Genomic DNA, 25,730 nt, shown 5'->3' with positions numbered 1-25,730 from the left:
CACTTACTTCTCTGACGTGCCCCTTCCCTGTAACATTCTCCTCTCGATGGATCACTGGCGTTTCAGAGATCAGATACCAGTTCTAGGGCAAGAGCTTCTAAAGATCCGTAGTCATTAAAATGACTTGGCATACTCCAACGTGCCTGACGGATAACACCACCTTCATAATCAGCAAATCCAGATGGCTACAAATCATGCTCTCTGGATATAAAAATCTCAATAATCAAGCACTAGAGCAGATGCAAGAAGAATGATGTAAGTAAAAAGTATAGAATGAGCTTAAGTAAACTGTGTGTTTGGAATTCCAAGCACAGGGAGTTCCTCAGCAACACAGGTAAAGTCTTCAAGGAGACAGAAAACCTTTATAATGAACATGGGGAGACTGGCAGTCTCGAGCAGGAAAAATAAGAAAAGCTTAAAAAAAAAATCTTTATTCTGTGCTTAAGTTTTTGGAGGCTATATGAAGTATAATTTGGAGATCACAATGAGATTTTCAAGATTTAAAATTCAGTATTTAAATTTTCATTTTCTTGCTGCTCCACTAAAGTTACCAATTAGAAAATTAATGATTCTTCATATTTTGCTTACGTCTCATGAACTGGTTTTCCATCCATATGCTGATGACAGGGATGATAAAGCCCCATCATCAGTGTGAGGTTTTGAGATTATTAATTATAAAAAGGACTGATTGTAGAGGCCCTAAAAAGAGACCGAGATGTACAGCGTTAATAAGGACTCCTTTCCATGCCTGAAAGAGCCAGACAGTGCCTTACTGAAGGGTATTTTAGCTGTGTGTGCATGGCCGAGGGGATTGTTACCTAGGGTAATAAAAACAGCTGGTAACATCTGCTTTGAATATTTATTTTTAAGTGAACTTCTGCCTTAAATGGGAAAATAACATCTCTAGATAAAGAAAACAATATACTTTTCTTTTTGTTTTTTTTTTTAATATTTTTAAAAAAATTTTTTTTTTAATTTTTATTTATTTATGATAGTCACAGAGAGAGAGAGAGAGAGGCAGAGACATAGGCAGAGGGAGAAGCAGGCTCCATGCACTGGGAGCCTGATGTGGGATTCGATCCCGGGTCTCCAGGATCGCGCCCTGGGCCAAAGGCAGGCGCCAAACCGCTGCGCCACCCAGGGATCCCTATACTTTTCTTTTTGAACTCGAATGTTAACCATTACTTTCTGTGGTCATCAATGGGACCGAGCTCATTACAAATGCTACATACAAGAAAAGCTCATATGGCAGAAACGCCAACACAGAAACTATTCTCTTTTTATTTCCTTCTCATCTGCTCCTCCTCATACCTCCCTGGAATATTTTCAAAGCATCTAATAAAACTCAATTTATGTATTTAAGATGATGCACAGCATTTCTTGCACCGACATCAGTTAGTTTTGGGAGGGGACTTTGCTTTGAATTAGTTTCAAACAACATGTCATTAAGCAAGCCCGGTTAGGGGGAGTCTATACTCCAATGCTATTCACCTCTAGAGAACCTAGTGCCTCCCAGAAGCCTGTTCCTCATCCTAAAGTGCCCTCCAGCGTTCCCTGGTAACCTGCATCCTACATCATGTGTGCACAACAGTGGCCGGTCCAGTATGAAGTTGTAAATAATCCATAATTATCACATTAAGAGTCTTAACTGGTTTGTTGGTTATTTTCAAACTCTACCATCAAAATATTTAGGTTACTGGGTGCTCAGAGTAAAGACATGCTATTTCATATCAGACATTTTTCAGAGGAAGTCTATCTTCTCTGCCTTCCAAACAGCAGCATTCAGAAGATACTCTAAGGAGGGTTTTTAAGTTGAAGGAGAAGTTTTAGGAGAGGGGATTTTAGGATGAGTCACTTAAAGAAACCTGTGATAAAATGGGGAAACAGCAACACTAACCAAAGTGAATGAAACACAAATATGAATTTCCTAAGCTATAAACTATTAGGCACAAGATATAAACAACATATTGCAACTTTATTAGATTTTTCTATTTTACTGGCTGTTTGGATTCAACAAAGGCCTTAGCAACCTGTAACTTATAACATCTTCAGGTGTCATAGTACAGAACACAAAATGTGATTAGATGGCACAAGAGCAGTCAACTTGCCCAAAAGAGCAACTGTTAACATCACAACTGTGGTCATTGCATGTTTTTATAATTCAATCACAAACAAAAATATTCAGTATCGTGCAGGTTCTCTGTTCCTGCTGTGCAAGAAATCATCCAAAAACAAATCAGTTTATCAGACCAGGCCTAATTATGACAGGTACCAAAAGGCACTGCTATGCAGGTAAGTCAAAACTCTGCCTCATATTTCAGGATGAGAAATTAGCAAGTCTATGAAAAACTGCTCTTTTAGGCCCCTATTTCTACACCTCTATACATATTCCCTCCTCAACGTGTCCCATTATCCTTTCCTCTTGTATCTGGATAGGACTTTGTGCCTACTTTCCAAATGAGAGTGGTGTTTAGGGTTTTGCTGGGTTCAGGGGAAGAGGGTGGATGGGTGGATGAACTGACAAACTGACAAAAGGAGGAGGGAAAGAAAACATTTCAAAACCTTCTTATTTAATAGAACGCTCTACATGATACCTCTGAGAATATAAACACAGAGCTTGGTGTAAAGAAGCTCACTGTCATGACTAAGACTTCTATGAGGAGTTAGGCAGTATCTTGATCTATCCCCACCCCCTAACAGATTTTCCTAAAACATGTGGGATAATCAGGGAGGAAGCACATACATTCCTTTCCAAATGAGGGCAATGTTACTCTTCCCGGAAGGTAATGTTACAACACTGGCTCCTGAAGGCAGCAGCCGCCCGCCAGCCACGTTGGAATGGACAGTTACAGCTGTGCACTTTGGAACCTGTCAGGTCTCGAGTCTGATGTCTGAGGAGTTTCAGTCCACCTCCATCCCATGAGGGGCAGTGGAGTTTGGTGGCTGCAGTCAGCATTCTATCCTTTGATCACAGCAATCGGTCTCAGTTTAATGGCCTTCTTGCTGATTCCAGCATCATGGCAGGTGTTCACCACATCCGTCACATTCTTATAGGACTCAGGAGCCTACAGGAAAGGAGTTACAACGTTGTAAAAGTCTACTTAAAATGTAATCCTTGAAAGTATTAAACTTCATGTGGGATTAAAATGCACATTAAAATAATATTGAATTTTCTCTTTGCTGTATATCAAATAAAGACGATGATTGAACTCCATGTTGGTAAGAGGATAGTATGAAAAACACTTTTATCTTTTTCTGTATTTCTCATAATTTCCCCATAGAATATATATTACTTGTATAACTAGGAAAAGCAGTAAATGTAACTGAATAAAACACATACACAAATACCCAACAGAAAGGAAATGCACCAAATCATCCTGTTAGGGGTAATTATATTTGGTTGGTAGTTACTGGCCACTTTGATTTCCTTTATTTCTATAGTTGTCAAATTTCTGGAATGAATAGCTATCACCTTCACAATAAGGGAAAATTATTCAACGCATTTATATTACTAATGCCACATGTGTGTATATGTTCATGTGTATACACATGTATACGCACATTCTTATTTCTGAGTTTCCCTTAAGACCTCCACCCTCCCTTCCCATCCAGTCACTGTCTTGCCATTTGGAACAGAGCATCACAATACCTCTCTCCCTGTTCATGGCCGCGCAGAAGCTCGGGCCTCCGAGCAGATTCCCAAAGGCCCTGTACATATCCCCTTCTAGCTCCTCTCCCATTCTCTTTCAATTTCTAACTTTCCAACAGCAGCCTCTGGACTCTTTCCAGGGAGTATGTGCAGAATCCTCTCCCTGTTCTCTTCTTCTCTGAGCATCCTCTTCACCCTCGTGTTCATTCTGAAACACAGATCTCCCCTAGGGATATTACTTCCACCTCCAACTTTCTGTAGTAGTAGCTATTTTTCATCCTAAATGGGGTCCTGTCATCAGGCCTAGGAGTGTGACAGGCGTCCTTGCTTATCTTGGTTCTTTCCAGACCATTCGCACTCACTTCTCCCTAAGCACTCCCAGTTTTGAGTCTTGCAGTCCTCACGTTTCATTACCTCTTCTTCCTGCAGTTATCTGTTAGACTCGGAATCACTCCTTACCTTAGCATTACTTGAAGATTTCTCACTCCTGGCTCACTGTCACTCTGTCTTGCTATATATAATTCCAATGTTTTAAATATCTAGGAAGAGGGCCTCTCAGTATCTTGGCTTTATAGTTCCTTGATTTTTGCTCCTTCAATGCTTACCCTGATCATTCATTCCCAGCTAGGGCCATACCCTAGAACCTGTCCTTACCAGTGACCACAACTCCTCTGTAATTTCAGTTTCAAGCATGTCAGGCTGGTGATCAAGCTGGGTTTCCAGCTCCCTCCCTCCTGTGCTCCATCTCCAACAATCCTTTAACCCCATGAGACGTATAATCTCTTTGCAACACCCTCAACGGCCTTGTTTCCTTCCACTGTACCATATTTGTAAACCTAGTTCAAGTTAACTCAACATCTATTTCCTGTCTATACCTGTACAGCTGAATGTTCTTGAAAAAAACACCCAATCACTGAATTTAGCTCAAGGAGGCCCTTGCTGCTATGCTGGCAACCACCAAAAATCTCACCAGGCTGATTACTTTTTCTTAAATGTTATCTGATCCCTTCTCCTGCAGCCTCATTCTTAGCTTCTGGCACTACTGTCTATTACACCTGAAAAGAGAAATAACTAGAACAGAATCTCCCTAAAATCTTACCATCTCTTCCCTGACTACCTGCATCCTACCTTCTCTCCTTTTATTAAGGACTCATTATTTCAGCTCCTAAGAAAGACCAACCTCATCCACCTGGACACCCAATTCCATCTCCTCTTATCTATCCAAGGACATCACTCCAGTAATTGCCCCCTCTTTCCTGCATCACCAATTTTCTTCCAGATTCTCCTCATCAGTGTGCCAGATCATGTTACTCTTCTGCTCAAAATTCTCCAATGTCTTCCCAATACTCCACTCAGAATAAGAAGAGCAAAAGTCCTTCTGTCAAGGAAAAGGCAAGTACTCATACAATCTGGCACTCTTGCCTCTGACCTCATCTCCCGCTTGCTTGCTCTTGTCACAAGTGGCCTCCTTGCTATTTCTCAAACATCCCAGTATAATCTCGCCTTAGTGTTTCTGCACAGGGCTGTTCTCCCTGGAAAGCTTGTCCCTAGTTACCTACATAGCCCACTCCTTCACTCCAGGTCTTCATTCAAGTATCACTACTCCCTACTTAAAACTACACCTTACACCCTATTTAAAACTGCACCCAGTTCCTATCTTTCCCTGTCCCATCTGTGCTTTGTAGCACTTAATGTCATCTAACACACTAGATCTTTTACTATGTGCTAAGTTTCATAAGAAAGAGATTTGCTAGTTTTGTTCTCTGCAGTAACCCTAGAACCTACAATAGGACCTAACTATAGATGTTTAAATAAGCATGTCTGAGTGAATGAAAAAACCGTATGTAAAACATGCACATAAAAAAAATGCCAAACGTCAATAGAGATTATCTGCGCTTGGTGGAATTTTCGATGGTTTTTGTTTTCTTCTTTGCATTTTCCAAAATCTCTTAATGAATCAGGTGTTTTTCTTTTCTTTTCTTTTTCTTTTTTTTTTTTTTTTTTAAGAGAGGGAAAGAAGGAAGGGCAGAAGGAGAGGGAGAAAGAGATTCTAAAGCAGGCTCTATGCCCAGCATGGATCCCGGTTTGATCTCACAACTCTGAGATCATGACCTTAATCGGATGCTTAACCAACTAAACCATCCAGGTACCCCATAAACAGGTGTTATTCTTAAAATCAGAGAGAAAAATTATTTTTTATTTATTTTTAAAAAATATTTTATTTATTCATGAGAGAGAGAGAGAGGCGCGCAGAGACATAGGCAGAGGGAGAAGCAGGCTCCATGCAGGGTGCCCAACGTGGGACTCAATCCCAGGTCTCTAGGATCAGGCCCTGGGCTGAAAGCAATGCTAAATCGCTGAGCCACCCAGACTGCCCAGAAAAATTAATTATTAAGAAATAAGGCTTTGTCATACTCTGTGACTCAGTCTACTTTTAGGATTTCATTCTGATTATTAAAACAGCTCGGAACGCCTGCGTAGCTCAGTGGTTGAACGTCTGCCTTTGGCTCAGGGCGTGATCCCAGAGTTCTGGGATAGAGTCCCACATCGGGCTCCCTGAGAGGAGTCTGCTTCTCCCTCTGCCTATGTCTCTGCCTTCTCTCTGTGTCTCTCATGAATAAATAAATAAAATCTTAAAAAAAAAAAAAACAACTGGAAAAAAAGCTTCACGTGTGAAGGTATCACTTAATTTATAGTAGGAAAATTTGGAAGCCAATGAAGTGTCCAATATGGGCAGAAACTTATGATCCTTAGCTGGCAAGAATGACTTGGCAATCATTAAAAAGTGACACTCGGGCAGCCCGGGTGGCTCAGTGGTTTAGCACCACTTTCAGCCCAGGGTGTGATCCTGGAGACCCAGGATTGAGTCCCATGTCGGGCTCCCTGCATGGAGCCTGCTTCTCCCTCTGCCCGTATCTCTGCCTCTCTTTCTGTGTATTCTCATGAATAAATGAATAAAAATCTTAACAAAAAAAAACAGACCTCACAAACAATAGTATAGTACTGTGCTAAATTAAAAAAAGGAGAGGGGAGAAAAACAACAACAAAAAGGAACAAAAGGATATAAATAAATAAAAAGACTACAAAATATTTGTAAACTATGATTATAATTAGTTTTAAAGAGAAAGCATTCAGGGAAAAAACGGAAGATAGTTAAGTGTCCTAGAAAAGGAAGTAACAGTTGCGTTGGATACTGAGTTTTCTTCTGCATGACTTTTTGTCTCTTAAACTTTTAAAACAAGTTGTGCTGCTTCTAACTTGAATATGTACATACACATACATATAATTTAAACAAAATCTTGGCTCCCTTGAATCAAACAAAATGGTTATCTTCCTTTCCAAATCTGCTTTCAAATTTAAATATAAGTATATAATAGCTGTGCAAAAGAAAGCTTAAAATGAGTGCTCAAACAATTTTTAAAGTTTAATATGTAGAAAGGTAAGAATTATTTCTATGGACTTGGCTTGTAATTAATCTCCAAACAAAAAACAATGATAAACTATAACTGAGATTATTAAAACAAAAACAAAAACAAAACATAATACCTAATAGTAAAACCAAAAATTATGCTCTCTATATAGTGGCATAAATCACAGTTTTATGCTGAACATTTATCAAAGCTTCACTTACCTCTTCCATAACCAGTTTGGGTGAGGCAACTCGGATTGCGATTCCCATATCTGCCAGTTTGTCCAAGACATCCTGGAAATCTAAATTACGACGAGATTTTGCTCGGGACAATGCACGGCCCTAGATTGGGAAAGGAATAAATTTCACTATATAAATTCTGAGCTACAACTTATGTTCAACTCCAGCAATTATTTAAACCCTTGGGATTATATGCCCTTTCCTTGACTTCTTTATTTAGAAAACCATCTTTTTCTATTTTATCAACCTTATAAGGGGTCTTCCACTAAAAATCTCATCATATCCTTCTAGACAACAAATTGCCATCTACATAAAACATTAAGTATTGAAAATTTTAATTTTGTATTTCTAAATACTATTACCAATTCAATATAAATAAATTTATTTTAATTGTAAATAGCATATCTGTAATCACAATACCTTTGTGGTTTGTGATTTAAAATAGTTTCTCAACATTCCACTACTCACATTTTGGACCAGATAATTCTTTGTCATGTAGAATGTTTACCAGCATCCTTGGCCTCTACTAGAAGCCAGCAGCAACGCTCCCCTCCCTCATTGTGACCAACAAAAAAAATAAAAGAAAAATAAAAGAAACCCAAGAAAAAAGCTTCCAGGTGTTGTTAACGTATTGTGTGAGATGTGCTGATTTTGATCACTGTGTTAAAATGAAGAGTTGGGAGGTAACTGGTAATATGAGAGAGGATCAGAGAAAAAGGTTCAAATATATTTGTGAGGGTCTGCTCTCTGAGAAGGTACTCTATAGAGTTTCTATTCTTCACTCCCTCACTAGCTAATAAGTCTCTCATGGCTCACAACAGGGGGTTGGCAAGCTAGTAGGGGTCCAAATCTGGCCTACCACCTGTGTTTGTAAATGAAGTTTTATTGGAACACAGTAATTACCACTGGTTTATATATTGTCTATGGCTGCCTTTTTTTTTTTTTTTTTTTTTTTGCTACGATGGCACAATAGAGTAGCTACTACTGAGACCATATGGCCCCAAAGCTTAGAATATTTACCATCTGGTGATTTACAAAAAAAGTTTATCAACCCCTGGCTTAGAGGAGGTGATATGGTGAGATAGGTGTGTAGTCTACGTGCGGGCTCTGCCTCCACATCTTGAGTGGACCTATTAAGTAAGGAGCAAATGATGCAAATGACTAGGTCCAGTGAATCACTGAGATAAGCTGTGATGTGAACTTGCATCAGTTAAGGCTCTGTCCGTTATGCTAATATGGCAATTTCCCAGTCTGGATGTTATGGACTTGTAGAGATGGGGAACAGTCCCTGGCCCTAAAATGACTCCACTAAGGTGGATACTGGTGACCTTAGTCTGTTCACTGGATGGTATATATTATGGGAATAAATTCAGGTAGAAGCCAAGGCAGACTAAACTTCAACTTGGTTAGTGCTCAGTCTAATACATTCACCCATCAAAATGAAAAATGACAAAACTGAAGAGAGGATTTCTAAGTAAGTCTTTTCCTTACCGCTCCATGGCAAGTGGTCCCAAAGGTCTCCGTCATGCCCTGCTCGGTGCCCGTAAGAACGTAACTGCAGGTGCCCATGGTGCCACCAATGAGCACCGGCTGTCCAGTGAGCTGAAGGCACACACAAATCAGACACATCACAATGTAGAAAAGCATGAGGTTTTTATGCCTGATATTTACACATCCTCTTGCATTGCAGGACTGTGGGAGAAACCTGGGGCTCTAAATATGTTGCTTTTACAATTGTTATGACGACATATTTCAATTCTTGGATAATTGAGAGGGAAGTGGAAGGGAGTGAAAATGCAGGGACCAGGAAGGCAGAAGCAGACAGACAATACAAGAGCAAAGCCAAATTCAAATGTCTGGGATAGCATCATTAGGAGGAACCTCTCCAGGAAAGGCACTTGACCTCTCCAGGTTCTGATTTCCTTATCACAGGGAAAATGAGAGCAGCCTATAGGCCCTTCTACCTCTATCACAGCCAGACACCAAGAGGAGAGGCAAAGTGAACAGACGGAGTTTAATCTTAATCTCACCTTCCAATCAATTTAAAGGCCTTGAAAAGATCACATTTATGGGGTAAAAGATTCTCCATGCGGGATGTTTTAGTTTACTGCAAGCATAAATAAGGGGGGAGTCACTGCCTCAGAGAAGACTGGAAATGACTGTTCTCATGGAGGACAGATTTTTCTTTTCACAACTGCTGCCTGTTTAAATTCACCCATGTTAGAAATACCTAAATCATGCCTCCATGGCTTAAAACCACAAATGGCTTAGTACATACTTGGTAATCCACAGCAATGAGGGGATGGTGAGGAGGGAAAGCCCGAGTGGATCCCTTCCTGTGTACCAACAGTGTCCGTTCCTTTCCATCCACCACGTGCTGTTCTACTTTGGCAATATTGTGAGAAACATCATAGATCACATGTAGATCCAAGTCATCAGGGGTTGTGTTGAAGACCTTGGCAAAAGCCTAAAGGGAAAAGCCCAAGTTAAAAGCAACCAGAACCAGCTCTTCAAAACTCATCGATTTCAGCGGATCTATTCCTATAGGGAATGAGAGATTAAAGAGCTCAAATATAGTAGTATTATTAACCTTCACAGGAAAGACAACATCTTTTACATCACATTGCAAATTCCTTTTTAAAAAAAATTATTAATTTATTTGAGAGAAAGAGAGAGAGAGAAAGAGAGAGAGAGAGAGAGAGAGAGATCACAAGCAGAGGAGAGGGGCAGAGGGAGAAGCAAATTCCTCCCAGAGCAGGGAGCCCGATGTGTGGCTCAATCCCAGGATCCCAGTACCTGACCTGAGCCAAAGGGAGACGCTTAACTGACTGAGCCACCCAGGAGCCCCTCACATTACAATTACCACTCCATAAATTCCAACTCTGGATGAAAACCTGCTGAGCTATTCTTGATCCCACCCTTCAGAACGGCTTCTTCCTCAGCCTTCTAATCGTGAATGCACTTCTATCCATTTGCTGCTCAAGGCAAATTCTAGGAATAATTTTGGCTTCTCCTCTTCTCTCATTCCCCATACCTGATACTCTGCTGGCTTAGTTTAAGGAGACATGAAGAGCCTGGACACTTTGGTAATATTTCCAATATTAACTACATAGATTTCCAAAACCGGATTTTATAGGTTGTTTAAAACTTCACCATGAGAAACAGATGAGCAACTTCAACTATACCTGACGGGTTAAGAAGGTCATGGAAGAGCGGTTGACCCAGGCATAGTTCCCAGCAGCTGCCATCCCCTTCAGGTAGTCCTGACCCTCTGGGGAAGCAATCCGAGCACAAGCCAACTGCCGGTCGTTGACTATAATCTTGTCTCTTTTCATGGCTTTTTCCATAGCTACCAGTGCATCTGGACAAGAGAAAGAGTGAGTCTAAAACAGCTGGTTTTCCCTTTATAATTCAGATTTATTGCAAAAAAGAGAGGCTACACATTTAAATCCACTTTTTAAAATGCAAATAAAATACAACTTTCCCTTGGAAGCTTTTCTAAGTTCATCTATTTGCTTGGTCAAGACGTAGTTATTGAGAACCTTTTGTTAGTGTTGTGTGACTCAAGTTTGGGGGTTACAAAGATAACACACTTCCCTGGAGTTTGGGGGTTACAAAGATAACACCTTCCCTGGATAACTTACAAAGGGAATAAGATGTGTACACAAACAGCAACAACATGGTCTTAATTACTCCTTTCCTGGCATGAAGATGAACAGAGGTAGTAAATACATCTTATTACCATCATGGTTTTAAAAAGTAATCTTTTAGTGACTTAACAGAAAAGAGCTGGAGGCAAGTTGCTAGAACAGCAGAAAAATCAAATTCTTCTTTCTTCCCCCCCAAAGATTTTTATTTTATTCATGAGAGACAGAGAGAGAGAGAGGCAGAGACATAGGCAGACAGAGAAGCAGGCTGCATGTGGGGAGCCTGATGTGAGACTCGATCCCAGGTCTCTAGGATCAGGTCCTAGGCTGAAGGCAGCACTAAATTGCTGAGCCACCCGGGCTGCCCCAGGAAAATCAAATTCTTGGCAAAGTGTAGAAAAGTTATTCAGTAAAGCTCAGAATTACTAGTCAGTGCTCCATATATTTGCTAGAATTAATATTCTAATGGGTCAGGATGTCCCAAATTAGTAAATTCCCATAGAATGAAATGTACACACAAGGATGAATTACATAAAAAAATTACATAATACACATCTTAAGGTTTATAATAATTTCCATGTGTCTTCTCATAAATTCATAAAAGCCTTTCACATGTCCAAAGTGATCTTGTCGCTATTCCCCTGCCTTCTCCTTTCTTCATGGTGTCTTTTGGTCATAAACTTCCTTTGTGCATGACTGTCCAAACTGCAAACAGTATGTATTCATGATGCCACCTCCAAAATTTTTTTCCTAAACACTTTACTATATAGACTATTCTGTTGTATTTTATCAGATACTACCTTTTCATTTTAATGAACGTGACATCCTTCTTGAGACAGGATTTTTTGAGGGGAGGTCCTTGCCAAGTTCATCACTGAGTCCACTATAACACTTAACCTTGCATATAGATATGTGAGAACCATGTGCATATGTCATAAGTGTATAAATGAAATAGTTTATGTGAAGTATTTAATTTCTTATAACAATACCATGTGAAATAGTAAAAATCTATGCATTATATAGTTTCAGAGCTCTCTCCCTGAAATCTCTATTTGGTTCCCCATAAATGTGCGTTTGAGCACTGAGTCTAAAATTAGATCCAGACTATACCTGTGGCTACTTGGTGGCCCAAGCCTCTGCTTCCACTGTGGATCATCACACACACTTGTCCCTTATGGTCGATGCCCATTTTCTTAGCAGCATACTCATTGAAAATCTCATCCACAACCTGGATTTCTGCATAGTGGTTGCCTGCTCCCAGGGTTCCCAACTGCAAAAATAAGAATGTCTGATAAAACAGCTTCTATTCTGCTTTTAAAGATTTATTGTTTTAAGAGCAAGAGAAAGAGCACCAGTGTGCATGCACAAGTGGGGGGATGTGCAGAGGGAGAGAGTCAAGTAAACTCCCCACTGAGGATGGAGCCTAACACTCACTGATCTTGATCTCAGCACCCATGAGATCATGAGCTGAGCAGAAACCAAGAGTCAGACTCTCAACCGACTGAGCCACCCAGGCACCCTGCTTCTATTCTGCATTTAAAAAGCAAATTGGTAAAATCAACCAATAACAAAAAATAATCACAGTGGTTTATATTGGTTTATATAACAAAGAAATTTCTGAACCTCAGAGATGCTTCATGCATTTAAAGCAATACACAATGAAAATATGGCAATTCCAAAAGTTTATCGTATCATTATCTGCTTGAGATATATAGATATTAAAAGCTTCATAAACCCAAACTCAGACCACTATCTGGCCTACAGGACATTTTAAACATTGCAGATAGAAGGGTCAACTTTTGAGATGAACTCTGGTGAATGCTGACTCTTACACAAGGTCCAAGCTCAAATGATTTTGAAACATCTATGAGCTTGTTGACACCTACCATTTACCTACCACTGAAGAATATATCCTGTAACTGGAGTTAATAGATGTTTAATAATCCCTGTGCCATGGGGATCATGGCACAGAAGTGCCAGAAGTCTTTAGAAGCTGCCAAGTTTTAACTACTCTGATTTTCAGTTAAGAAAGCCAGACTCAGAGAAGCAAGAAACTTGCTCACAGTCACAGTGAATTAATGGCAAAGCCACTGCAATTAGCTGCATATTTCAAACATGTGGTATATTCTTACCTCTTTTTTGTTTTTAAAGGTTTTATTTATTCATGAGACACAGAAAGAGAAAGAGAGAGAGAGAGAGAGAGAGAGGCAGAGACAAAGGCAGAGGGAGAAGCAGGCTCCATGCAGGGAGCCAGATGCAAGACTCGATCCCGGGACTCTAGGATCACGCCCTGGGCAGAAGGCAGGGGCTAAACTGCTGAACCACCCAGGGATCTCCGGTATATTCTTATCTCATGGACACCATGAACTAACAAGGTATGTCTTCTCATCTTAAGACTCCAGAAAACTCAGCCAAATCTGTGAACCATCAAAGTACATATATATGTAATCTGGGCATACATTTTAAGCCTTATAATCGTATTTCATTTTTTTCTCATCCATTTCTAATTCAGCATGTCTTATTTTATGAACATCTGGCAAGTTCCTAACAGCTTTTTAAAAGAGTAAGAATGAAGGGTAAAGCCAACAGATCTGTGTTTTTGATATACAGTGAAAAACCTGGGGATATATTTGCTACATAGAAGATAACCTTTTCCCCCTCAACAAAAACATAACCAACGTGCCCCTCCCCTCCCCCTGAGCACATTGCCCCTCCCAAGTATTACCTGAGGAAGGCCTCTTTTCTTAGCCCTTGCAGAGACTTTATTGGGGTCGGCCTGCAACATCCTGCCGTACTCCTCACAGTGCTCCTTGTCCTCAGCCCAGGCATAGCCTTCCCTCAGGGACCAATCCACACCCATCTCTAAGGCCTCCTCCAAGTCTCTGTGTGAGTAATAAGGCCCAGTCATTTCACAGCCATGGTAGAGCAAAAGCTAAGATGACCATGTCTTAAAAGGGCAGAGGGAAGCAGTCCATTTACTACTGCCTGTGTACCAGGCACTGTGCTAGATCCAAAGTTTATGCTCTCAGGAACTTCAGTTTTTTGAGGAAAGCAGCTACATAAATAATTGTGACATAAAATTGTGAGTGCCATATTACAGACGATGATAGTTCTTTAGACATTTATTTAGTCCCTTGTACTCTTCCAATGTCATTTGCATTAGACTGCCTCTCTGAAAGGCAAAGAAAATATGTAACTAATCAGATACTACCACCTACCACTAACTACCACAGCTACTCACCTTCATTAATAATTTATGAAAAATCATGGCCAAATAATAAATAAACCTATGTAAAAACCTTCAGAGGGCGCAGGATACATTTTATGGTACCTTCGCACAAGTACTACATGGCTTCAGCACACATGCATTTTGAAGGTAGATGCACATACATTAAACCCCTAGAATGAAGAAGCCTTGGTTTTCACCTAAGATCTAGCCATCCCTCCCAACATGCTATCCAGAAGGTTACAATTGTCCATGTCATCTCCCCATGATAGCCCATTTCAAACATTATTATACAAGACAAAATTCCTATCTAAAACATTTATGAGTATCTTGGAATTTATACGTTCTAGGTATGACTTTCAAAGTAGGGCTGCATGTCAGGGACCACAAAAAATCACAAATCCTCCAAGTGTATCAATTTTACTCCAATGTTTTGTTTTGTTTTTTGCTGGAGGGGAGCGGTAGAATACGTAATAATTAGAAACATGCTGGTATTAATGTATGTACATGGAGGTAACTAGAATACAAAGTCACATAAATTTTAAAGATATTTTAAAGATAAATTTTAAAGAAGATGCCAAAGAAACATCCTTGTTAAGCACATATTCTGCAAAGCTTAAGACACATAGCTTTGAGGCACCTGGGTGGCTCAGTGCTTGATTGTTGGCCTTTGGCTCAGGTTGTGATCCTGGGGTCCTGGGATCAAGTCCTACATCAGGCTCCCCGCAGGGAGTCTGCTTCTCCCTCTGCCAGTGTCTCTCATGAATAAATACATAAAATCTTAAAAAAAAAAAGACGCACAGTTTTACATGAGCCACGACAGTACCATCAATGGCCATTGAAAAGGCAGTTATGCTGTGGCCTTTAATTTCATTCTCTACCAATTGAAATATTTAACATCCTAGTTAAACATACAACATTCTATGCTATCATTCAAAAAGGAAGGCTGTGGCTAAATATAGGTTCGCTGACAAAAGGCAGTTCAGAATACAGCCTTCTGTGTAAATTATTTATTTGTGAGAGACAGAGAGAGGCAGAGACATAGGCAGAAGGAGAAGCAGGCTCCCTGTGAGGAGCCTGTGTGGGACTTGATCCCAGGATCCTGACCTGGGTCAAAGGCAGATGCTCAACCACTGAGCCACCCAGGCGTCCTTAAGTTTCTAAAATATAGTCTTCTGAAGCCAAAGGATCTTTGATTTGAATCCTGACTTTACTATTACCTATCTATCTTAAAGATTTTATTTTTCAGAGAGAGAGAGACAGACAGACAGACAGACTACAAGCAGGGAGAGCAGCATGAGAGGGAGAAGCAGGCTCCCTGCTGAGCAAGGAGCCCGATGTAGGCTTTATCTCAGGACCTAGATATTATTACCTGAGCCGAAGGCAGACACCTAACCGACAGAGCCACCCAGGCACCCTATTACCTCTTTAGACTTCCCTTTCCTTTCTTGTCAGTGGAGAATATTAGATTATCATCTCGACAAAATGACATGATATACATATACAATAGCACAGTGCCTTCCATGTAGCAAGCGCTTGATAATCGTCAGTGCGTATTATTCTATTATAATTTCTGTGTGTCTAAGACTGTTCTAATGGACATCAGTTGACTAATGTCTCTAATAAATGAGGGGAGAGGAACCTCTTGTGTAAAAGAACAATTCATTATTACTTCCTGAAAAGTGACTGAACATCCCCATCCCCTAAGCATCCTACATTGGATATGAGTATGAGGGTCATGTGGTTACTTTCTTTTCCATTCTGTTTATCGGAATCTTGTGCTCTTACTTGGCACTCATGGGGATGACACCTTTTGATCCCACTCCAACAGGAATATGGTCAAACATAGCTTGGGCAAGCTGCTCCTTCACAGGCTGGACATCGCTTTCATCTAAATTGGTTCTTAGCAAGCGGACACCACAGTTGATGTCAAATCCGACACCACCTACAAAATACAGAAGTTAGTCATAGATTAGCAAAACCAAGTAGTTGGGCAATGTTACCTACAGTTTCTCATTTTTTTTAAAAGATTTATTCAGGGGCAGCCCCGGTGGCGCAGCGGTTTAGTGCCGCCTGTAGCCTGGGGTGTGATCCTGGAGACCCGGGATCAAGTCCCACATCGGGCTCCCTGCATAGAGCCTGCTTCTCCCTCTGCCTGTGTCTCTGCCTCTCTGCCTGCCTCTCTCTCTGCCTCTGAATAAATTGAAAAAAAAAAAAAAAAAAAGATTTATTCATTCATGAGAGATAGAGAGAGGCAGAGGCATAGGCAGAGGGAGAAGCAGGCTCCTCAAGGGGAGCCTGATGCAGAACTCGATCTTGGGACCACGGGATCACACCCTGAGCCAAAGGCAGATGCTCAACTGCTGAGCCACCCAGGCATTATGGGTTTCTCATCATTAATGCAAGCTTTGAAAGCAAGTTTTTTTTTTTTTTAAACCATTTTTATTTATTTGAGAGACAGAGAGAGACAGAGAGAGAGACATGTGCAGGAGTAGGGGGAAGGGCAGAGGGAGACAACTCCCCATCGAGCAGGAAGCCAGATGTGGGGGCTCAATTCCAGGACCTTGCGATCATGACCTGAACTAAAGGCAGCCACTTAACTAACTGAGCCATCCAGGGGCCCTGACAGCTACCCTTTTAAAGAGAACTTTTTAAAAGTAGTCCACAAAGTAGGTGAAGTCTGATGACATCAAAACATTTAAATTAATGTACATACTATGGGTAGTTTGTGGTCAGGAAGGCAGCGATGAACAATGAGTATCATCTAAACTACAGATTACATGCTTCGTTTTTTTGTGGATCATTCTTGTTGGGGTTTATGAATTCTATCAGCCTTTTCAAAGAGCCAATTTTTGGCCTTGTTCATCCTTTCTACTGTGTATTGTTTCATTACTTTTTTTTTTTTTCCTCTGAGATTTAATTTTTTTATTTGAGAGAGCATGAATGGGAGTAGGGAGGGGGAGAGCAAACTCCCCGTTGAGCAGGGAGCCCAATGCGGGGCTTGATCCCAGGACCTTGGGATCATGACCTGAGCTGAAGGCAGATGCTTAACTGACTGAGCCACTGAGGTGCCCCTTAATTTTGTCTTTTTTGGGTTTAATTTGTTGTTCTTTCTCTAACTTTGAGATGGATGCTTAGATCACTAGTATTTTAGCCTTTCTTTTCTAATTTGTGCATTTCAGGCTATATATTCCTATATGTCAAGTATGGCACTAACAATAGCCCATAATTTTTAGACACAGTATTCTATTAACATCAGTCACAGTTATTCTCTAGTTTCCACTATTTTTTTTTGACTTGTTAAACACAAATTGCTTTATCTGTAAATATATGAGTTTCCCCTTAGTTGTTGTTAATGACTTCCCACTTAATTACACTATAGTAGGTAATACCTTCTATACCAGTGGTGTTTATATACCTAGAAGCTTCCAGAGAAGAAAATAATAATGCTAATGCATTATAAGCCTTTCAAACTTACTCTCTCGAGTGCACAACAAAGTTTTCCAAAGGCTCCTTGACCCGATAGATAATGAAATATGTACCTGTGTGTTACTCTTTTAAATACTTCTCAGTCTTAATTTCTGGCAAGGTAAACATTGTTAAAAGCCTTTGAGATCAACCTCAATTTGAAAAGTTTGAGAACTGTCGTTCTATAATTTCAATGCTTTAAAATTTGAGTACTGATTTATGGGTCTGCAATATGGTCAATTTGGTCAAAAATTTTTTTTTTAAGTATTTAAAAAAATTTTTTTTTTTTTAATTTATGATAGTCACAAAGAGAGAGAGAGAGAGAGAGAGGCAGAGACACAGGCAGAGGGAGAAGCAGGCTCCATGCACTGGGAGCCCGACGTGGGATTCGATCCCGGGTCTCCAGGATCGTGCCCTGGGCCAAAGGCAGGCGCTAAACCGCTGCGCCACCCAGGGATCCCAATTTGGTCAATTTTGATAAACATTCTGTGTGCACTTAAACTATATTCTAGAGTTCTTGGACACACTGTGACGTGTGTACACACACTACACATATATATCAGTAGTCAAATGGTCATATCGGTCAACTGGATTGCTCAAATCATCTACATCCTTACTAACTGAAATTTACCAGAATCTCAGGAGAAAAACAAATAAGAATGCTGGGCTCATGTATCTGTACTTTTTCTCTGGTCTCTGCCTCACAAATTCTTAGTTTCAGTAGCTTTCCTATGCTTTCAAACAGATGTGTTTTTGTCTTTTGAAAACATTATCTTAGCCTTCCTTTCCTGTTATTCTTGGCAGAGGACTGCCCTGAAACAAGCTTATCCATCACTGTTAAAGGCAGAACTGTCAAGATACAATTAAAATTTCATTTCTTTTTCAGACCCTAAAAGCAAAGATACTACTTTTGGTGTGAAATATTTTCAGTGAGAGCACCCCACAGGAGAAAAGATGCATACAACTAGAAGTCAGTCGTAATGATGATAATAAGAGCACTCACTTACTCAGTACTTCCTAAGTGCCTAGTACTGTGCTAAGTATTCTACACAGGCTAACTCATTTACTCCTCACGGTAATGCTATGTGGAGTTAACATCACTAGGTCCAATCTGCCCGAGAGTTAACCGGGACACAAAGAAGACACACAATTCGCCAGCGAAGTGTTTTAGTTTGTTCTGTAGCCAATGTCTAGAAAGTGCCTGGCATATAGTAGGAGCCCAATTAATCTTCCATAAATGTATGCTTTACTTGATGTTTTAATTACCTCTTGGAGCATCCACAATTAATTCTTTCAGTGAATAAGGGCACAAGAAAATGACAGAACATGATGAGACTGAGAAATATCCATACTCTTATCTCAGAAGAGCTATGTTTCACACCTGACAGCTGACGTGCACAGTGACCTTACCTGGGGATACCACTGCTTCGGGGTCATTCATATCGAAGGCTGCCATATTCCCAATAGCAAACCCATAACCTGAATGGACATCAGGAAGCCCAATAGATCTCTGAAAGAGAATTAGAAAATGAAATACAGCTCTGGTTGCCTGATGAGATCACAGTAATTCTCAAAGGGGCTGTGGGTTGAAGCCTTCCCCAAATCAAGGTCCTGTTTTTGTGAAACCTTCTCTATTGGTGGAAACTAAGTATAAAAACTCCTAATCATAAAGCTAAAAATAACAGGAAAAAATTTTTTTAATAAAGTCTGACCATTAACTAAGGAAACTGAAACAGAAAACCCTCAGTAGAACATGTCACAGGAGGAATACATACTAACTTTAAGGAAGTATTACGTTTTAAATATTATTTTTATTTTTTTTATTTTATTTTATTTTTTTTTTAATATTATTTTTAAAAAAGATTTATTATTTTAGAGCGAGAGAGCTTGCAAGTGTGGGGTGAAGTGGGAGGGAATCTTTTTTTTTTTTTAATATTTTTTTTCTTTTATTTATTTATGATAGTCACAGAGAGAGAGAGAGGCAGAGACACAGGCAGAGGGAGAAGCAGGCTCCATGCACCGGGAGCCTGATGTGGGATTCGATCCCGGGTCTCCAGGATTGCGCCCTGGGCCGAAGGCAGGCGCCAAACCGCTACGCCACCCAGGGATCCCTGTGGGAGGGAATCTTAAGCAGAGTTCCCACTGAGTGTGGAGCCCAACACAGGGCTCAATTTATGACCCTGAGATAATAACCTGAGCTGAAATCAAGAGTTGGATACTCAACTGACTCACCCAGGTACCTCAAAGTAGTATTACATTTACTTTTTATTTTTTTAAAAGATGTTATTTATTTATTCATGAGGGGGGTGGGCAGAGATATAGGCAGAGGGAGGAGCAGGCTCCATGCTGGGAGCCCGACGTGGGACTCGATCCTGGGACTCCAGGATCACGCCCTGGGCCAAAGGCAGGCACTGAACCACTGAGCCACCCAGGGATTCCCAGTAGTATTACATTTATTTATTTACTTTTAAATTTTTAAAATTTATTTATGATAGTCACACAGAGAGAAAGGCAGAGACATAGGCAGAGGGAGAAGCAGGCTCCATGCACTGGGAACCCGACGTGGGATTTGATCCCCGGTCTCCAGGATCGCGCCCTGGGCCAAAGGCAGGCGCTAAACCGCTGTGCCACCCAGGGATCCCCAGTGGTATTACATTTAAAGACAATCTTTACACACTGACAAATTGTGGTCATGTCAGGCTAAGTGAAATCTGATTTATACAGGCCCTTAGTGTTTAAGCAATCAGAGGCAAATGTAACGCATTTGATGGCATGAATACTGTACATTTTCTATATCCGGGGCCTAGAAAAGGGCCTTGACCTGGGAAGAATGCAGGTCAAGCTTGGTAAGGACGTATGCAGACTCCTACACACTACGAGTTTCTTAAATGCACAAGACATTTCATTTTTTGCCCAAGTGCCAGCATAGTAAATAGTATAAAGGCCTCAAAAAATGTCTGTTTGGATTTCACACCTTCCTTTGATTGTGGAGCCTGAATGTTAGACCATGGAGGGGGCCCCAGTTGCACCACCCAGGCCTACCCATTACTGCCACTTCCCTCCTTTACCAATCATGCCTGTAACATCTATACTGTCCTTTCTCCCTCCTCACAGGTCTAACCCTTAAACTTTTGTCCTTTCTTTCTCCAATCATCTTCCTGAATGAAGCCAGAGCCAAACTTTGAATGGTGGTACCCTGATCCAGGAATAATGATGTACTGTGACGAAGAAACAAGAAAACAAAACTACTTCAGATTCTCAAATGCTTACAGATTCTATCAAAAGGCAACCAGAAACTGAGATGCTATCCAGACTCAATTATTTCTTTAAGTTCCATGATTATTTCTAGATGTTTGAAGGTCACTACCTAAACGACACCACTATCGGTGAGGCATGGCCATTCATCCACTCAGCAAACTTTTAGACTAAGAGAAAATATAAATGATTAAAACTCTGAACATGGACTCACATGAACAATCCCAGGCAGGGCTGCCACGTTGCCAATTTGTTTCATGGCTGGTAGGAAGCCACCAACACCTGAAGACAAAAAAATTCAATATTAGTAAAGGGGACATAATTGATTTCTAGCATTAAGTGTATTCATATGTTTCTACCTTCCATTAAATGAAGGGGCAGTGGTTAGGACTACCAGAACAACAAAGCATGACAGGACACTTGAGGTGAAGTGCCATCAAGATGGCAGAGAAAGGTAGTGATGGCAACCAGAATAATTACAAATGTGCTGTCAGCATCCTGTGCATTCTATGAGAAGGTTACTTGAAAACACTACTGACAAATGTAAAACAACTAATAAATGTTATGATGCTGATGTAAAAAAAAAAAAACACTTTATTCTTTGAATAATTCATATTATTTACCAAAAAAAAAAAAAAATCAACAACGGTTTTACTGTGACAAAAAAGCGCAAGGTAGATGAACTGGGAAAACACTGGACTGAGGGGCAGGGCATATGGGGTTCCAATCCCAGCTCTATAACTCGGTCACAGTGTCATTTTAGGCAAGTCACGATGTCCTAGTGGAGAGAGAAGTGGGATTTAGATTGTTGAGCTCAAAATAAAAGGGTTAAAAACAGGTTCCATTTGAATACCATCAACACTGTTGGAGCATTATATTAGAGCTTTATACACTTAGCTCTAAACATTGCTGTACTTTGGCGAGATAAGTGTAATCAACTCCTTTTTACAGATGAGACTAGCTGTGAGGCTACTCAGTGTACTGGTTAAGAATATGGACTTTGGAATCAGTCTGTATTCTGGACTTGAGTTCCACCTTTGTCACCGAGAAGCTATGCAATTGGACAAATTAAAAGTACTTAAGGTTACTAAGCCTTGACTTACACATCTGTAAAATGGAGAAAACATCTTCCTCTTAAAATTACTCTAAGAATTGAAGTAATCTCTGTTAAGTACCTAGCAAGGTGCCCGGCACATAATAAGTGCACAATAAATGGTAGCTTGTTATTACTGTCCAAGGTTAACTTTGAAACCAACCATGTTAACCTAGTTCTAAACAGTTTCTACAAAGCCAGGTGGCTAACAATGTGGTCACAAATAAGTAACAGGTTTCTGATCTCATTAAGTCTTTTTTTCTTAAGATTTTATTTATTTGTTCTTGAGAGCCACAGAGAAAGAGGCAGAGACACAGGCAGAGGGAGAAGCAGGCTCCCTGAAAGGAGCCCAATGTGGGACTCCAGGATCATACCCTGAGCCCAAGGCAGATGCTCAACCACGGAGCCACCCAGGTGTCCTTGATCTCACTTAAATCTTGGTCATTACCCGACAATATTTTTGTATTTTAAAATTATAATTGAACTACCATTTTCAGACCACAGGGAAGATACTTACTATTGATATAACCACATGTAAAAGACTAATGCACTTACCACCACCTCGACAGGCATTTCTTAATTCCTCAAACATTAATTTTTCCAGAGCATCATTCACATAGAAAACGCCTTCCACCTGGTACCAACAAAAAGGAAAAACTATGAACACACATCCATGATATATAGGCAATGGGTAGAGTACACATTCTCTATATATTTATTTTGCTTTGCTCTTTCTGAAACACTTCTCATTACCTTAAGGAAGCAGAAAACTTCCTAACAATGAGTACATGTTCTTATCTTTAAATATGTCTTAAAAATTGATTTGTAATGCTCACAAATTGTTCTGTATTTTCTCCTACTTCTAAAGTGGCATTTAGGAATTCAAGAGGTAAAATATTTTTTGCATGTGTGAACTATGCTCTCATTGAGGCCAAAAGTCCCAATACTCTTGTGCTTCTAAAAATCAGTGGGTCTTGATAAATAGATGAATAATAAAAATAGGATTCTAAATATAAATATGCAGTCATGTGATCTTAGTGTATTTTTCCTGTGCCTAAGATAATAGCACATTACACTTGTGTCCTGTGCTGATTTACAAATCTACGCGTAGGTAAATATGGAGTAAAAAAAAAAAAGTTTTAACATATAGCTATTCAACTGTGTGCTTAGTTCTATAATCTACATAATTTTGAGAGGATAAAGAAGCTTGATAAAAGAATACAAAAGACGATGGAGGACACAATTCTGTAACACCACAGGCCCACTCACGCTAATAGAGAAACAAAGACTTAACATTTAATTATCTGGACAAATTTCTTTATCAGAAAGAAGACTTCTGTGTGAATAACACCACCAGCTGAAGGAAAATGTTTCCAGTACAATTTTCTAAGGGCTACATTTATTACTTTACCAAACATTTACTGAGGACTTAGTATGCTTTAGGCACTGTACTGGGCATTAGGGAAGATATGAAGAACATGTAAGATCCTGTTTTTGAGGAATTTCCGGTCCATGATGCAGCCCAGACTGGAAAACTGAGTGCAATGAAGCAAGCAAGTGCTATGACAGGTGAGTGTTATGGAAGAAACTGATGAAATGGCTCAGCATCCTAGGGAGCTGGAGGTTTCTGGGATGTTCACTATTTGAACCAGCTCTTCGGAGTCAAGAGATGTCACTGGAGCTGCAAGACATTTAGAAGATATAAAGGAAACACAAAGACGACATCAAGTTGGGAAGTGAGTGTTTTGGGGAAGAAGTTTTAGTGCAGACTGTGCGTCTTACGCGAGGAATGGAGATGAAGACAGAAAGATACCATGTCACTGTGAAATTCACTCATCTCATGAGAATGGGAATACAACAGAGGTAATAAGGCATAAAGGTGACTTTTTAAGAGCAGCATATCAAGACTTCAACTCTCCACTCTTAGGGAAGTGGTAGTAATGTGTCTTACAAATGGTTAAACCAGAACTGCCTAGCAAAACAAGACTTGCTCCGAGGCAGGATCAGCAACAGTGCGTCTATCAAACGTTAGGCCAGAACCGCTGCCAGACCTTGACGGTGCGTCATCAGGACCACCACGGCCTGGTTTCTCCTGCTCCTCCATTCAGGGAGCCAGAGTCCACATACAGAAACCGGCTAAATGGGAAACAGCAAAAAGGAGCCTTATGTCTGTGGCCCTTTCTTCTCGGTGTCTAGCTCTGCTCATGGGCGACACTCAGTTAAGTTTCCATACTGAGTAAAAGAGTAGAGTCGTTATCAAGTAGAGTCGTTATCAAGGACACAGAACCACAAACCTCCCATACCCGCACAGGGCACCTTAAGAGACTTCAAAGACCTATTTAACAACATATGCACCCAAACCTGACTTTTTCCTTCACTTTCGCGGAACAGGCACAAGTGGCAGGGAGCCCGGGCGGCGGTGAGCCCAGGCTTTCGCACCCCCTGGTACGGACGGAGTTCCCAGGTCTCCGTCGGGAACGCATCATTCCGTCCGAGGAGGACCAGTAACCGTAACGCAGGTGTCGGGTAGGGGCTGAGCCGCTACTAACCGGGCGGAAGCTGCGCTCCCGACCCAGCCCTAGCCGGGGGACTATCACCCGAGACACGAGCCACCCTGCCCTGTGAACTTTCTCGACGCTGCGAGACCCAAACACGCCTTAGCAGGCGGCGGCCGCTAACAACTGCCTCAGCGAACCGAGGTCCGTGCGCGCCGCGCAGAAGGCCCGCGAGACTCGGGAGCGCTCCGGGCCGGCAACTCCGCCCTGGGCTGGCTGTGCCACCGAGGAAAGGGGGGAAAAAAAAAAAAAAAAAAAGGGACACTGGCGTCCCCAAAGCTCGGGAGCGTCGGGTCCTACGGTGCGTTTTCGAGACTTCCATGACAAAGCGCCTTACAAGCGCCGATGTGGCGACCCCTAGGGCTTCCCCGGGGACGTCCCGCTCTGCCGGGAGGTGGGGCCGGCCGGGGTGCGGGCGACGGCGGTCCCGCGCGAACGCGGGGTGGGGGGGGCCTAGGAGGCGGGGCGGGGCGGGGGGGGCGAGGGGGCGGGGGTCGGGGCGAGGGGGAGGCGCCGCGGGCCCCCAGGCGGGAAGGCCTCGCCAACGGCTCCCGTTCCCCGCCTCACCTGCATGTTGGGCACGAAGCCCTTCTTGATTCTCCAGCAGTTTTTATTGATCTTCTCCAAGAACTGTAGCTCATCATTATAGCTGCGACTCATGGCGGCGACAAGGCTGACGAGAACTCCCGGCTCCGCTTCGAAGAGCCGCTGCCGCGCTGTCCCGCGGCCGGAAGCACCGCCCTCCGGAGCCCGACGCGCAGGCGCGGCCAGCTCCGCCGCAGGCTGGGCGACGGCGAGCGCCGAGGCTCGAAACTCGTAGCGCCAAATCGCTTTTCTCTCGTTAACTTAGACTGCCCTCTAGTGTGCACCTTTCCGGATATTGACGGGTCCTTTCCTTCCCGGCTGAAAGCTAAGCCGAAGGCAGTCATTTTTAGTGAGATGTAGTCATCCTTCGTTTTGGGAGTGCTTTTCAGCGCTGGAAGAATGCGGATCAGGCCCGAGCGCTGTAGTGAATATCTGCTGGGTGTTTACGTCCGCAGCAGCGAGGGGGGAGCTGTCTGCAGCCGAGAAGCATGTTCCTGGAAATCCGTAATGCCTGAGAATGAATCTGTGGGTGCACCTTCAATAAGTCTCTGTCATTCCAAAGAACGAAAGTGACAGTTTATCATTGAGTCCGGCGAGCGCCGC

At 41.6% G+C, this 25,730-nt stretch overlaps 1 protein-coding gene across 2 annotated transcripts; it reads right to left on the bottom strand.

Moving 5' to 3' along the window:
• Positions 1-1,956: 1,956 nt before the first annotated feature.
• RTCB (RNA 2',3'-cyclic phosphate and 5'-OH ligase) lies at positions 1,957-25,312 on the bottom strand. 2 transcript variants are annotated; one of them, XM_025461630.3, is made up of 12 exons: positions 25,110-25,312; positions 22,543-22,621; positions 21,109-21,176; positions 19,050-19,149; positions 15,960-16,116; positions 13,671-13,827; positions 12,056-12,215; positions 10,484-10,659; positions 9,577-9,765; positions 8,790-8,900; positions 7,281-7,400; positions 1,957-3,065 (listed from the first exon to the last, which is right to left on the bottom strand). In XM_025461630.3, the coding sequence occupies exons 1-12, from the start codon at positions 25,200-25,202 to the stop codon at positions 2,958-2,960; spliced, it is 1,518 nt and encodes a 505-aa protein (XP_025317415.1). In that variant the 5' UTR covers positions 25,203-25,312; the 3' UTR covers positions 1,957-2,957. The 2 variants fall into 2 exon arrangements, with proteins under 2 accessions (XP_025317415.1, XP_025317426.1); XM_025461641.3 differs by lacking the exons at positions 22,543-22,621; positions 25,110-25,312 and adding an exon at positions 21,254-21,312.
• Between the last annotated feature and the right edge of the window lie 418 nt (positions 25,313-25,730).

This window comes from Canis lupus, chromosome 10, assembly GCF_003254725.2.
Source record: "Canis lupus dingo isolate Sandy chromosome 10, ASM325472v2, whole genome shotgun sequence".
Taxonomy (NCBI): Eukaryota; Metazoa; Chordata; class Mammalia; order Carnivora; family Canidae; genus Canis; species Canis lupus.
The sequence above is the reverse complement of the archived record's forward strand: the minus strand, read 5'-3'. Positions and strand labels throughout refer to the sequence as shown.

What these genes read in the sequence shown, in the direction of transcription:
- RTCB (XM_025461630.3), bottom strand. Translation starts at nt 25,202, where the DNA reads ATGAGTCGCAGCTATAATGATGAGCTACAGTTCTTGGAGAAGATCAAT. An exon ending in TGACCTTCTTAACCCGTCAG is followed by an intron (nt 9,766 to 10,483) that starts GTATAGTTGAAG and finishes TTTTCCCTTTAG; the next exon opens with GCTTTTGCCAAGGTCTTCAA. An exon ending in CCAAACTGGTTATGGAAGAG is followed by an intron (nt 3,066 to 7,280) that starts GTAAGTGAAGCT and finishes CCTTTCCTGTAG; the next exon opens with GCTCCTGAGTCCTATAAGAA.